Source organism: Cavia porcellus, unplaced genomic scaffold (genome assembly GCF_034190915.1).
Source record: "Cavia porcellus strain 051 isolate PalLab524CR breed Dunkin Hartley unplaced genomic scaffold, mCavPor4.1 scaffold_28, whole genome shotgun sequence".
Classification (NCBI taxonomy): Eukaryota; Metazoa; Chordata; class Mammalia; order Rodentia; family Caviidae; genus Cavia; species Cavia porcellus.
Genome location: NW_026947511.1, coordinates 52000806 through 52015341, shown reverse-complemented (window position 1 = coordinate 52015341; position 14536 = coordinate 52000806). Strand labels below are relative to the sequence as shown.

The window sequence follows — 14536 nt, the reverse complement described above, 5'->3', positions numbered from 1 at the left end:
ACTTTCATGTACAAGTATTTTAAGCTTTTCTATTCTGTGTATCTATGAAGGAGCAGAACTGCTTCTATGGTACTCATTAGTATTACTTATTTTTTTGAGACAAGGTCTCACTATGCAGTTCAGGCTGGTCTTGAACTTGCAATGACCCTTCTGTCTCAGCCTCGATAGTGCTGGGTTCACAGGCATGTACCACCACGCCTGGCTCACTTTTGGGAATTGAACCTAAGCCCTTTCTATTGAGCTATACCCCCAGATCCTTTTTATTTTTTTTGAGGCAGTTGTCTTTCTAAGTCACTAAGTTGCTTAGTCTGGGCTCAAATTTATGATTCATCTTTATCCACCTCCCAAGTAGCTGGGATTGTAGGCAAGCACCGCACCCATCTCATAACTTAAAGACAAGTGTGGGCCAGGGATTTAGCTCAGCGGCCCAAGTGCTTACTTGGCAAGTGTGAGGTTATGAGTTCAATCCCTGGTACAAAAAAAAAGAAACCAATGTGTGTCTCAAGCTGACAGATGGAAACAAGCACAAACGGCACCAGCCTTAAGGCACAGAGTGACCATTTATTTGTGAGTGGGATCATGCTGAAGCTCATCTTATAAACACTGGGGAAGTGGGTCAGATGTGTAGAGATTTACTCAGCTTCGAAGCTGAAGAAGGAAGCTTCCACCTGGGTGGCGGGAGGGACGAAGACACGCACAGTAGGCACATCCCATGACCTGCGTATCTGCTCGTCCACACATCCCCTCAAGCTCCTGCCGTAACAGCTGCGTCGACGAGGGTCAGTCTGAGCCCATGAGGAGAGAAACGGTGTTGGATCCGGGCGCCACGGGGCAGTGACACTGCAGCAGCCAGCTAGAGGTGAGCGGCACTTAACACTGCGGTAAGTCACACCAAACCCCTGTTCTTTCTGTTCTGAGGCTGTGCCCAGGCTGGAATCTAGGACATCCTAAGTGCTAGGCCAGACTTACCATTGAGCTACCGCCCAGCCTAGGATCGGCCAATCTGAGTAGCTACTTCATTTTGCTGTCCTGGGAACTCAATCCAGGACCTTTGCACTGAGTTATATCTAAGCCCTTTTAAAACATGTATTTTGAGGCCACTCGTGGTAGTGTATATCTTATAATCCCAGCACTCAGGAGGCTGAAGCAGGAGGACTGCTGTGCTTTTTGAGGTCAGCCTAGATAGAATACAAAGTGAGTTCAAGGCTGGCCTGAACTACATCGTGAGACCCTGTCTCAAAAACTTAAAGCAAAAACAAAACTTAAGTTTTATTTTGAGACAGGATCTTGTAAAGTCACTGAGGGCTGTGCTCAAACTTGGTCTTCCTGCCTCAGCCTCTCAGTGCCAGGATTACAAGTGTGTACCACCCCTAGCAGTTAGGACCACTTTAGAATATGTTTTTTTTGGATTTTTTTTTTTTTTTGGTACCAGGGATTGAACTCACAACCTACTGCTTGCTAGGCAGGCACTTAGGCCACTGAGCTAAATCCCTGACCCCACTTTAGAATGTCTGTGACTCTAAATTTTCCCAGAAAGCCTTGGATCCCACCCCTTCCAGCACAAGTGCCACCCGCACACCAAGATCTCCTACAGCCCCGAGCGCCTCTAACCCAGCTGTGTTCTGACAGGAAGCAGAAGCGCACTGGTATTTTCAAGTGGAAGCCGGTTCCTGCGAGGAGAGGACGAAGGCCTCAGGCCTGACCTCCTGCTTCAGGACCCCCGTCAGGAGGAATTCTGCAGACAGGAGGGGCAGACCGGCCCGGGATGCCAGGGAGCAGCGTGGCAAGTCCTGGGGGCAGGTGATCACCACTCTCTGGGGCTGGGGAGATAACGCAGAGAGGAAGCTCAGGGTGAGAAGGGGTCCTAGAAACATCGGACCTAGGGACAGTCTCAGTGCTGCCCAAGGCGAAGCCATCCGAAGCACACTGCACGATCTATCAGGTATTCTTGCCAGAGAAGCTGACCTAAAATGTATTCAAGCTCTTAAAACTAGCCAGGTGTGGCGGTGCACACCTGTAACCCCAGCACTCAGGATGAGGCAGAAGGATCACCAAGAGTTCAAGGCCGGCCTGAACTGCATGTGGAAACCCTGTCACCCCCCAAAAAACAAAGTGAGTTGGGCTTCGCTCCACAGTCCACAGAAAAACAGGTAATCAAAATGCAGTAATGCATGGGCCTTATGCTGGCCTAAAACTTGATTCTTCTGCTGTTCAGCCTCCTGGGTGCTGGGCTTGAGGTACCAAACCCAGCAGTAGCCTTGTATTTTTCCCCTCTCTTCTCATCCCAGCCATCACATGTCAGCCATACCTTATAGGAGCGGGGCATGCTGGGTAAGATGGTGCCGCCACAGCAGCTAATAATCTCTCCCATCTGCAGTGGTGGGGGCTGGACCCCAGGGGTCACGTAAATCTCATAGCCCTAAGGAAGAAGCGAGCCAGGTGGTGACTGCGCTGCAAGGCCTGACTCCGAGACCACTGGGTGGTGGAGTAGGCGGGAGATGGGCTCTGACCTCTAGCAGTCTTCGCTCCCGAGCCCGGCTCAGGGCATCCTGGAGGCTAAAGCCAAAATTCCTCTCCTGTTCAGGATCGGTCACCACGTACTGATCCGGGGGCAGGAAGTGACCAGCCTTGCGGGACTGAGGACAGCTGGCAGTTAGCACCAGGGTTCAGGCCACCCCACCAGGCGCTCCTGCCTGCACTTGCAGAGCGCTGTCGCACCTGAAGCCTTTGAATGGGTCTGGCCCCACTAGCCCAACCCCTCCTCCTATCCTATGTATATGCATGCGTGTGTGTGTGTGTGTGTGTGTGTGTGTGTGTGTGTACGCATGCATGCACACGTGTGTTTGTACCCGCTGTCTTCTCCTGCTTTTTCGACTGGCCTCTCACCTGATGCAGCCACTCCAGGGAGAGCACGGGGATGCCCTTCCCCAGGGCACACAGGAACTTTACTGTCCGGCGGACGCGATCAGTGACCAGGTGAGAGGCCTCTGCCACAGAGCTGGCCAGGCTGCCTCCCAGGGCTAGCACAGCCTGCTCCCCACGGGCATCCAGCACGCCCGTGAAGAGGACCTGGCAGGGTTGGACTGCACTGTCACATGACCCAGGCGACATTACACCTCCCTGCCTCATCCAAGTCCCCCCTCCCCAGGAGCCCTGGGCCCCTCTCCTACTTTGGGGGCTGCTGATGGTTGGGTAGATTTGGTCCTGCGGAGGCCCCGTTTCGGAGCTTCCTGGGGCTCCTCCTCTGTATGTGATCTCTTCCTCTTGCCTGGTTCTGGAGTCACCACATCCTGGCAAGAAGAAATATTTTGGTGGGCATCTCTGACCTTGAAGCTCTGGCCCCGATATGGGTGGTCCCACCTGCTCACCTCTGCCTTCTCTGGCTTTTCTAAAGCAACCTCCTCCTCCTCTTCCTTGGGGACTACTGTCTTGTGGGAGCCTTCTCTTTGGGGCCGCTTTAGGAGAGGGGCTGGATCTGTGCCAGGGGAAGGCCTCTTGCGCTGCTGAGAGGCTGCAGGCTGGGGCTCTTGGGTGGACCCAAAGCTATCTGCTGCTTCCACCTTTGGGACCTGGGGAGCTTGAATAGGTGCCTCAGGAGGCTGGGAAAAGGAAGGGCCCGGGATGGCCTTGAGGGACGCAGCTGCTCTCCGCCTGCCTGCTCTCTGGTCCCCGAAGGATGGCTCAGATCGAGGCTGATGGTTAGTGGCAGCCGAGCCAGAGCCGCGTTTCCCAGCAGTCTTCTGTCTCTGGCCACGCCCTGTGTGAGGGCTGGGTTTCCAGGGCACATGCTGGTCAGTGGTGACAGGAGGCCAGGACTCAGGGGCCGCCCCACCGTGAGCTACGCTCTCGGGGTTGACAGGCTGGCCTGTGGCAGTGGGCGGCTCAGGGTCCCTGGCTGACAACTCTGCTGGCTCAGTAATCTCAATGGGGGCCTTACCCGTCCTGCCCCGCAGGGCCCACCGCGTAGGTTTGGGGGTAACGGGCCGGTCTGCAGAGCTGGACGGCTGCAGCTTGGGGGCTGCTGGTTCAGCTGCTTCAGGGGTCCTTACAGAGGTCCTGCTTGTCCTATCCCGAGTGGCCCGAGGTGTGGGCTTGGGGGTGATGGGTCGGTCAGTGGAGGTAGGCAGCTGCTGCTCAGAGCTCGTTGGCAAGACTAGTTTGGGGCTCTTGACAGACGACTTACGAGTTCTGCCCTGAGTGGCCCAAGATATGGGCTCTGGGGTGTCAGGCTGGAGCTTGGAGGCCATAGGGACAACTGGCTTGGGGGTCTGGATGGAGGACCTGTTCGCCCTGCCCCGAGGTGCCTGGGGTGCAGGCTCTGGGGTATCGGGCTGGTGTGTGGAGGTGGCCGTGTGTACAAGCGCTTCAGGTGTCTGGACAAAGGACTTATTTGTCCTGCCCCGAGTGGCCCGAGATGCAGGCTTGGGGGTGATGGGCTGGCCTGCAGAGGTGGCCGGTTGTGGCTCAGGGGCTGCAGGTTCAGCTGCTTCAGGCATCTGTAAGGAGGACTTGTTCACCCTGCCCCGAGTGGCCCGAGACATGGGCTTGGGGACAACAGGCCGGTCTGCAGATGTAGATGGCTGGAGATTGAGGGCTGTCACCACAACTGCTTCAGGGGTCCTGACAGAGGACCTCTGTGTTCTGGCTGGACTGGTCTGAGCTGAGGCTGAAGGCTGCTCTATGGGAGCAGGAAGGCAGAGTACATGGGCGGCGGAGGGGAGCGCAGCAGATGTCATCCTGCAGCGGGGTCGGTGCCTGCCACTGGGCTTGGGCCGGGAAGTCTTCAGCTCTGAGGACAGGGCGGGCTCTGGAGCCTCCTGCCTCCCAGCACGCCCCGGCCCAGGAACGGGTGGCTCGGAAGACGGCAGTGGAGGAAGCAGGGGCTGAGGTGCGGAACATTTTTGGCTCTGAGAGACAAAGGGGCCCAGGTGTGGGACCAAGGCTTGGGGTGCTGCAGCAGGCAGGGGAGCATCCTGGGGAGAAAGAAGCAAGTGAGCATCGAGGAGAGGGGTGAAGCACAGGTCATTCCTGGTCCACGTTCCAGTGAGGGCCCTGTCCCCGTCCCCGCCACCTCCACGGGTGGGTGCTGTCAAGGGAGAGGAAGAAACACAGAAGAAGGACTCCCCTGCCAGGTTGGGCAGAGGGAGAGACTGCTTGGGCCCCAGGCACAGAGAACACTGGGTGCCAGGGCGAAGGGGTGGAGGCTGGCTAAGGAGGTGGAGAGTAGAGGGTGTGGGCAGAGGGCAGACCAAAGAGCGGCCAGGGTAAGGGCACTAGAGATGCTGGCGGGTGACTGGGCAGTGGGGAGCATCTACAAAGCGGCTCTCACCCTGGAAGCACTCTCAGCAGGGGGCATCTTGCCATCCTCCAGGCCTGGACAGAGAGAAACAGGGACGCTGAGTTCCCTAAAGTCAGGTTTCAGGGATATTGAGGGCTGTACACCACCAGGGCTCCCCACTACCTTCACTTACCTCTGGGCTGCCCGCTGGGGTTCACTGGGGCTTCCCTTGCTCCACCTGACTGGTGCCCCTCCCCGATTCCAGGCTCTGGGCTTACTGGGGCATCATGCCCTTCCCGGGGGCCCTGCCCTTTTGGGTCCCTGTACCCTTGCTCTGACTCTCCTCTCTCCAGGGCCACTGCTAACCCAGCCTCCACCCCACACTCTGCATCCAGCACCCATTTCTCTGCGACTCCCTTGAGAGCTCTTCTCTCGACAGTCTCCCCAAGACTGTTGCTTGCACACATGTATGCATCCTTGGGTGTCTCTGCTTCTTCCTTCAGGCTCCCCCTGGCCTTATCAGGACTCATGCTGTCCACCTTTTTGTGAGACGCTGGTGTCTGAGCAGTTCCAGCTAACACCTGCATCTCCGGCTCTCTGTCCTTTATCCTCCTAGCTAATTTTTCCTCCTCCAGCTGCTCTGTGCTCTCTCCTGCTCGCTGCTCCTTGATTTCCCTCTCTGATGTCCCTCTCTCTGGGGTTACCCTCTCTGCTATTTCTCTTGCTGTACCCCTGTCTCTCTTCACAGTCTGCAGCTCTCTGCCTTCTGTCCCCAACGGCTCCACATGAGCTGGGGTCCCTGGACGCTGATCCTGTGGTGCCACCCTTGGTGGAGACAGATGAGACCTGGGGGCCTGCAGGCAGGTGGCAGTGAGTCGGGGCTCAGGGTGCTCAGACTCTCCCACACAGAATGGCTGCGTGGCCAGGACTTCCCATGGCTCATCCAGGGCATCTGAATAAAGACAGAGCCGAGAGGAATGGGAAGGAGAAAGGGAGACTTAAAAAGGTTACACGTTGAAAAAAGATTAGGAAAACTTGTGAACAACACATCTAAATAAGTTTCTAAGGAAGGATGGAAAATAGGGTGGTAGTTATAACATTTAGCGTTATGAAAACAGCATGCTCTTATATGTGAGATCCCCTCATAGGTTATTTTAATCTAGCTGCATGTGGTGGCACACATCTATAATACCAGCATTCTGGGAGGCTGAAACAGGAGGACCTAATTTTGAGGTCAGCCTGGGAAACAGCAATTTAACAAGACTCTCTCTCAAAATCAGGAAAAGGATTGGGGATGCAGTTCCATGTGACGACCCTAGGTTCAATCCTTAGTATAGTACTGGGAAAAAAGTGACCTAGACACTAAGTTGATCTATGGATCTGGTTTAATATGGGATTTTTTTTGAATGAGATGGAGAAAACAAGAAAGCATGCGAAGTTCAGAGCAGAGTACCTGGGGCCTGAGAGCTGCAGTGGGAAGGGCCAGGCTCCGGGGAGAACATACACAGGAAGGCCTGGGTGGGCTCGTCCTCCACACCTTGGATGGCTGCACGAGGAAGGACAGCTGAGAACAACTCCTCATGTGACCTTGGGCCCATCCCGGCCACAGACACCCTCAGCCCCTCTTGCCAAGGACCGCCCCCAGCACCGGGGCCCTAAAATCCCAGGTGTCCTCACCTTCCAGGCTCTCGCTCTCCACAAAGCACTGGGTGGCTTGAAGGTCCAGATCTTCACAGCCTGCTGGGGTGTGGTACAGAAGAGACAAGAAAAACAGTTTCTTCCCCTTTGCTCCTTTCTCCCCAGTTCAAACACTTGCTGTGTGTTTCTGGGACCCAGGGAGAAACATGGTGACACTCACCATCATGGCTGTCTTTGGAGCTTCTGGTCCTGGTCAAATAGGACTTCTGCTTCCTTCCTGCGGGGGTCCGTGCTCCCCCTCTCTGTGGCAGGGTGGGGTTTCCTGGGGTAACAGTGTGTACCACCTGTTCCCCTTGCACTGCAGGTGCCCTGCCAGGGGTCCCCACTTCTGGAGCCATCTCCTGAGCATCCCCTCCTGCCACACGCTGGATCTGTCGCACAGCTGCCACTGCTGAGGCAGAGTCCCCCTCTGCATAAGCTTTGTCAAAAGGCCTGGCTTCTAGAGGCTGTACAAGCTGCTTTGTGGTGTGGTTTGTCCCCTCCACAGGTGCCTGACGGCTCTCCAGATGTGCAACAGCTAGCCCCAGTGGGGCTCCCTCCTCCACTTCTGTCTTGATGTGCACTGTGGTGGAGGAGGCTTGGCTGCTCTCTGGGTGGGTCCCATGGGAGCGCTTACCTGCTGTCCCACCCGCGTTGCTGTCCCCATGGGGAGGTCTGCTTGCCCCCAGCTCTGCTGTACCCAGGGCTTCAGTCTTCCCTCTGTGAGCACTGGGGAGCGTTTCTTTCCTTCCCACTGGGTGCCTCTTCTTTAGGGCTGAGTTGCTATCTCTGTCCAGGGAGGTTTGGTTCTGTTCCAGAGGGACCTCAGGCTGGGTTCTGGTCCTTTCTGTACCCATGCCTCTGTTCCACAAAGCAGCTCTGCCCTCCTTCAGCCGTGCCAGGGTGAGCGCAGCGGAGACCTCCTCCTCATCATCTGTGTCACTGTTTATCACCAGGGAGTCCTGGCTTCCTGCTGCTGGGCACTTCTGCTCCTCCACATCTGTGTCACTACCAGCTGGGCTCTCCTGCGGATGTGCCATGCCGTGGGCACCAGGGCCTCCTGTGCTTGCTGCGCCTAAGATCAGCCGCTTTTTCCCAAGAATGGCAGCGGGGGTCTCGGGGACGCCCTCTTCCTCCACATCAGTGTCACTGTCCTCAAAGCCAGAAGGCTGTGCTCTTTCCAGGTGGAGCTCAGCTGGCCTGCTGTCTTCGTCCACATCTGTGTCACTGTCCTCTCCAGGAGGGTTGCTCCTTTCTAGAGCCACCCTGTTCTCTGCATCTTTCCTGGCTTCTGTGTCTCTGTCTCTTTTCACTGCAGGTAGAGCCTTTACCAGCCGAGGGTCACGTGTGATTCTGTCACCTCTAGGCTGCTCTGCCTTTGTTGTGGCACTGTTCCTCACTGCTGAGGCCTTCCCTGCTTCGTCTTCATCTGTGTCACTGTCCAAGTTGAAAGCTGAAGATGGTCCAGAGCCACCTAGGGCTGAAGGCCCCTCATCATCACTGCAAGGGATCAGAAAGAGTCAATAGCACCTCCTTCCCAGGAGAGGACAGCCTACTGCTTGAGGGCAGGTACAAGGAGCATTTGTCTTTCTGTCCCTCACAGTTAGTTCTCTACTTGTTGTATCAAGGGTGGTCCACTAAAATGCATCTGAGAGCTGGGCATGCCTATAACCCTAGCAGTAGGGAGTCTGAGGCAGGAGTTCCAGGCCAGCCTGGGCTACACAGTGAATATAAGTCCAGCCTAAATTAAAGGGAGGGCTGGGAATATAGCTCAGTGGGACAGAGCCTACCTGGCAAGTACAAGGTCCTGAGTTCAATTTCTAGTACTCACCAAAAAAAAAAGAAAAAAAAATTACAGAGACAGATCCTGGCTCACACAAACAAATGAAACAGCAGAAATTGGGAATGGTAACACACCTGTAATTCTGGCACTCTGGGAGGCTAAGGCAAGAGAATTACAATTCTAAGCCTAGCCAGCGCAACTCAGACTTAAAAAGACACTGTCTCAAAATTAAAAACAGGGGCCAGGGATCTAGATCAGCAGCATAGCACCTGCCTGGCCAGCACAAGGTCATAAATTTGATTCCCAGTACAAAGAAAATTAAAAACCACCAGGGATAGCCCACTTTGGAGGCTTTGGGTTCAGTCCCCAGTACTGGGAAGGAAAACAACAAAACAAAATACAAAAACCCGCTGAGTGAATGAATGATATATATGGTTCCCCAGCCTACCTTTTAAGATAATTGGCTCTATAAAAAAAAAAAAAAAAAAAAAAAAAAAAAAAAAGTAATTGGCTCTGAGAGACTGACCTTCCAGGCCCTGGTTCTCCCTGCTTGCCAAGACTTAGGAGTCCAGCCTTTGGTGCTCACCTTTCTGGAACCACTGTTGTCAAAGGGGATGATGTGATCCTTGATTCTTTCTCCATACACCTCTCAGAAAGAAAATCTGGCAAGAACAGGAAGGAGTAAATTGACAATTTACACTCATTATCTATCACAAACCCTCCCAACACACAAGCATGCACGCACCTGCCTCCTCCTCATCTGAATCCTCAGCCAGTGGAAGTCTGGAGGCGTGAGCATCTCCCGGGATCCTGGGGGTTTCCTCCACACTGAGAGGACCCCGGGAAGGCATGGGCATGGGCTCCTCCAGGTGACGGTACTGGCAGGGCAGGTCAGCAAAGAGGATCAGTTCATGGTCCCTCAGACGATGACTCACCCCTGGCCTCAGGACCATAGGTGGCCTCAGGATTTGGGTACCATTGAGGCTCCCACAATCCTGAAGAACAGGTGCTTTGTCCCATGCCGAGATTTCAATTACTGCATGTTGTTTGGAAATGGATGGAAAGGGCAGGGCTACAGAGCAGTCAGGCATTCGGCCTACCACGTTCTTCCCAAGGTACAGTGGGAAATCTAAAAATGAGAGAGGTTGAGAGAGGCCAAGGTCATTAAGACCCCAAATGTTGTAACAATAAAGAGCCCCAAGGACCCAAGCATTGAAGAGGACATATAATCCACAGACCACACCCTGTCCATTCATGTGGGATAGACTTAGCTGTAGTAAAGTAGATATAACTTTATGGGGGGTGGTACTGGGGATTGAACCCAGGGTGTTTATATTGAGCTACAGCTACAGCTCTGGCCCTTTTTAGTTTTTATTTTGAGACAGTATCTTGCTAAATGACTAAATTGCTAGAACTGAACTTGTGATTCTCCTGCTTCAGCCTCCTAGGGTACTATGATTTCAGGTACACACCACTATATATGGCTACCTTTTAATCACGTTAAGTGTAAAGTTCAGTGGCATTAAGTATACATTGCCGTACAATCACTGCCACAGCCCATCTTCAGACAACACTGAATCTCTTCGCATTGTGCTACCAGAGTGCAAATCACTCTTAGGGAGTGCAGGGCTCTGGCCTTCTCCATTTCCACTAAAACAATTTTTTTACCTCCTTGAAATGTATTTCTTCTAATACCTTCCATGACAAAGACCCATGTTAACCCTTCAGTACCTAATGCCCCCTGACCTTTTTCTGGTCCATAGGTACTGCCGAAGACACGCAGTCGCCCTACAGGCTCCAAGCTATACCCCAAGGATTCACCAGATTGCTCTGTTTCCTCCTCTTCTTCAGCAGCCCAGTCAATAGCCTGGGTGTCTTCCATGGCCTAAAAAGAAACACATTGCTATCATCCATCTCCAGTTTGTACACTGTGTCAGAAGAGGGTGGTACCTGGAGTAAACCTGGGGAGCGACAGAAGTTGATGCTTCTCTTTCCATCATTCTGTTGTTATGCTTCTGAAATGTTTAAATAAAATTCTGAAGCCAAGTGTGGACACCTATAATCCTGTCTCTCAATTCTGCTGAGGCAGAATTGTCAGGAGTTCAAGGTCAGCCTACATAGTTCAAACCAGCCTGCACTACATAGTGAGACCCTGAAAAAAATCAAACATAGGTAGGTATGGTAGCATATACCTGTAATCTCAGCACTAAGGAGGCTGAGGCAGGAGGATCACCATGAGTTTGAGGCCAGCCAGAGCTACATAGTGAGTTAAAATCCAGCCTGAACTACATATTGAGACTGTCTCAACTTCAACCCAAAATAAGAAACAAATGAACATAATTTTGAAAGCCAGGCTTGGTGGTACATTCCTGTAGTTGCATTTACTTGTGGGGCTGAGGCAAGAGGATCATGTAGGCCCAGGATTTTGAGGCCAGTCTGGAAAACAGCAAAATGCTGTCTCAAAAATTTTTTTGGAACCCACTGACAGAGCCCTGGTCTAGCATCCACAAGGTCCTAGGTTCAATCCCCAGCACTGTACCAATTAACAAAAAAAGTTTTGCTTTTTGCTTTGAGACTATAGGTTTCACTATGTAGTCTAGGCTAGCCTTGAACTCATTATGTAGTCCAGATTGGCCTCAAAATCATGGCAATCCTCCTGCCTCAGCCTCCTGAGTGTTGGGATTATAGGTGTGTGTATGCCCCCATGTCTGGTGAAAAAAAGGTTTTTTAAGAAAACTGCTATGGGGGCTGGGGATTTAGCTCAGCGGCATAAGCACCTGCCTTGCAAGCAGGTGGTCGTGAGTTCGATCCTTGGTACCGATAAAAATGAAAAAGACAAAAAAAAAAAAAAAAAAAAAAAAAAGAAAAGGAAAAAACACTGCTATGGGGGCTGGGGATTTAGCTCAGCCAAATAAGCGCCTGCCTTGCAAGCAGGCAGATAGTGAGTTTGATCCCTGGTACGGATAAAAAGACAAAAAAAACAAAAAAAAAAAAACAAAAAAAAACCCACTGCTATGTACAATATTTCCCATTCTCTCTACATTATTTTTATTTTTTGGTACTGAGGATCCAACTCACAACCTCATGCTTGCCTGGAAGGCACTTATACCACTGAGCTAAATCCCTGGCCCCTCTCTCTATAGTTTTGACATGCTAATTTTCAACTTACTAAATTAATTTTACTACCCATTCCTGGGTTACAACCCATAGTTTGAAAATCATCATCTTAGCCAGGCCTGGTGGTACATGCTTGTAATTGTAGCACTTGGGAGGCTGAGTTAGGTGGTTTGCTGTGGGAGCACATACTGAGTGAATTTAATGCCAGCCTGAATTAACACGGTGAAACCCTGTGTTAAAGAGAATCAAACCACTCCCGACCCCAGTTTTGCTAACAAATGCCAAGCATGTGTTGAGCACTGTTTTGTAACAGGCATAGTAGTCACATGATTGGGCATTTAGAGGACTAGTGTTAAAAACGCTAGGATAATGAAGCAAGTATGTGGATATACAGTAATACACACTGAGGCCTACGCTTCTTTATCATACCACCTCAGCATAATCAGGCTAAAGCACAAAGAACCACAATATATGACTAGATATAGGGACTACACATGTTGAACGTTAATCTATCTCCTTTATATTGAGCCCCCCACCTTTCTGGGGATTGCACTCGGCAGTTTGTATGACTACATGTTCTCAGCTCTTAAAATTTTCAGTGACAGTCTTGCAAAATTGCCTAGGATGGGCTTGAACTTGCAATTTTCCTGTCTCTGCCACCCAGGACACTGGGATTACAGGTGTGATGCCTATTCTGACTGACTCATTCAATCTTTTCAGGAACCTTGTAAAGTACGTGTTATTCTCTACTTTTCCAAATAAAGAAACTCCAACATAAATGGGCTAAGGGACTCGCCCAAGCGCACCCAGATAATCTCTATCTGTTTAATATTCTTTTATGGCTTTCCACGGCCACTGCATAAAACAGAACCCGAATTCCGCTAGAGAGCCTCTGCCGCATACACCCCGCCTGCGGCCTCTCCCGCTCGGGCCGGCACGCTCATTCTTTAGTGGCCTGGCGCCGGGACTCATCCTGAACCAAACACAAAATGAGTCCTGCCTTCGCGGACTGACGAGAGAACGAATAGAGACACACACTCCAAACAGCACGGCTGGAATTCATCCAGAAAGATGCCGCCCTGGAGGAAAACTATGGACAAGGAAACCAGGACACCCGCCGAGAAGTGTCACCCACCCCTGCCCTTCTGTCGCGCCAACTCAGTGGGCGCCAACACCCTTGGCCTCAATCGACGGCCACCATCTTTGACCCCACGTTCGTGAGTTGCCTCAGGGTCAGCGTCTCCCGGGGGCCTTCTTCCTTCACTGGCGCCAGGCAACGAGGGCCTTTACAATCTAAAAACCTCATTTCCAACTTAAAGTTCCCAATTACCTCCGCCCAGTCGTACCCAAGGCACGCCCCCTCCCGCCCTCTGGAGGAGTCAAGATGGTACCAGAGCAGCTGTGGGCGAGGCCCCCGAACTCACCTATTTGAGTCTCCGCGCGCGCCACCAGTAACGGTCGCGTCCTGTGTGGCGCGAGCGCGTCGCTTAGAAAGAAGTCGACCCAATGATTGGCTCCTGTTTCTGTCTTTCACAGCTTCCTGCGCACTGATTGGTGAAACCTCACGAGTCGCGGCACATTCAAAGCTTCCCTCCCCGCCCCCACTCGCTCCCTTTACCTCAAAGTCCAGGCTATTCGGAGAGCCTTAGATCAGTTAACCGCAGCGTATGGTGATTGGTCAACTCCGAGGACAGCCCACCAATGCTTCGCCGTCCAACGCCCACTTCCCGCGCTGAGTTCGAAACCGCGACCAGAGAGTCTGGCGCCAGAGCCGGCTGTGTGTAGAAGGGCTGTACCATAGATGTGGTGCATTGCGTTTGGAACGCCAGAGCGTCCTTCCTCGGTCCTCCAAGACATGGTGTTCGCTGACTCATGAGAAATGCAAACGGTTTGCGGGTTGCAGTCGTGGCTGGAGGCTGCAGCTTGGAAAACAGCCCGCAGGCGTGGCGCTTGAATACTCCTCATTGCAGTGGAATTTCATTTCGCCTTGATTTGGCTTGTTTAGTAGAAGGCACGTCATTTCTTCGTTAGACAGCCCTGACGGACATTTTGAGGTCATTTTCCCTAAATGGACGATCCTTACAGAAAATGTAGGCAAACTGAAAACCGGTTTGGTAAAAGTCCTCACCTTTCAAGGGACAAGGGAAGAATGATAAAATCGTAATTTCATAATAAGACGAGAAGAATGTTAAGAATGTGATGCGTGTTAGAGGAAGCTCTTTCCTAATAGTTATTTCAACCATTTCCACAAGAATCAAATAGGGTGAAGTAGATCTTACAAACGAGATATTTGAAACTGAGAAGTTAAATGCCTAAGTTCCTACAGCTAATGTAAGGCAGAGACAAATGGAAACAATTTTGAGTGCTGAGCTTTTTCCACTAATGCATGGCTGCTTTCATTGTGGGCATGGAACCTACATCACAAGATTCTACTTTAAATGAGTGTAGGAGTCTCACACAACTCCATGTTCCTTTATTTAGGTGACTTACAAATGTGTGTTCATCTGTGTATTAATTTAGTGAGTTAACAATGACCTCGATAACAAATCTGTGTGTAGGCTTAGCACCACTACCTTAAACACTCTCTTTTCAACAAACTGCAGTACCCTAGAGGCAAGAGAGATAATTTGTAATCATTTTGTAGTGGTTACTAGGTTTGTACTGGTTATTGCTTTGGTGGC

General features: G+C 51.9%; 1 protein-coding gene and 1 long non-coding RNA gene across 12 annotated transcripts; one reads left to right on the top strand and one right to left on the bottom strand.

Annotated features, from left to right (window-relative positions):
• Window positions 1–541: 541 nt before the first annotated feature.
• On the bottom strand, window positions 542–13419 carry Mdc1 (mediator of DNA damage checkpoint 1). 11 transcript variants are annotated; one of them, XM_013147105.3, is made up of 16 exons: window positions 13280–13419; window positions 10485–10623; window positions 9484–9867; window positions 9325–9400; window positions 7137–8455; window positions 6956–7018; window positions 6732–6824; window positions 5472–6230; window positions 5330–5373; window positions 3369–4973; window positions 3171–3290; window positions 2887–3069; window positions 2511–2636; window positions 2309–2419; window positions 1612–1820; window positions 542–785 (listed from the first exon to the last, which is right to left on the bottom strand). In XM_013147105.3, exons 2-15 carry the CDS (start codon window positions 10618–10620, stop codon window positions 1653–1655), a joined length of 5187 nt encoding a protein of 1728 aa, XP_013002559.2. In that variant the 5' UTR covers window positions 10621–10623; window positions 13280–13419; the 3' UTR covers window positions 542–785; window positions 1612–1652. The 11 variants fall into 11 exon arrangements, with proteins under 11 accessions (XP_013002559.2, XP_063095324.1, XP_063095326.1 ...); XM_063239254.1 differs by lacking the exon at window positions 13280–13419 and adding an exon at window positions 13186–13267; XM_063239256.1 differs by lacking the exon at window positions 13280–13419 and adding an exon at window positions 13247–13267.
• On the top strand, window positions 751–10784 carry LOC134473765 (uncharacterized). The gene is made up of 4 exons (XR_010044195.1): window positions 751–859; window positions 1630–1800; window positions 8322–8524; window positions 10502–10784. It is a non-coding gene; the product is annotated as an uncharacterized LOC134473765 (long non-coding RNA).
• Window positions 13420–14536: the final 1117 nt, after the last annotated feature.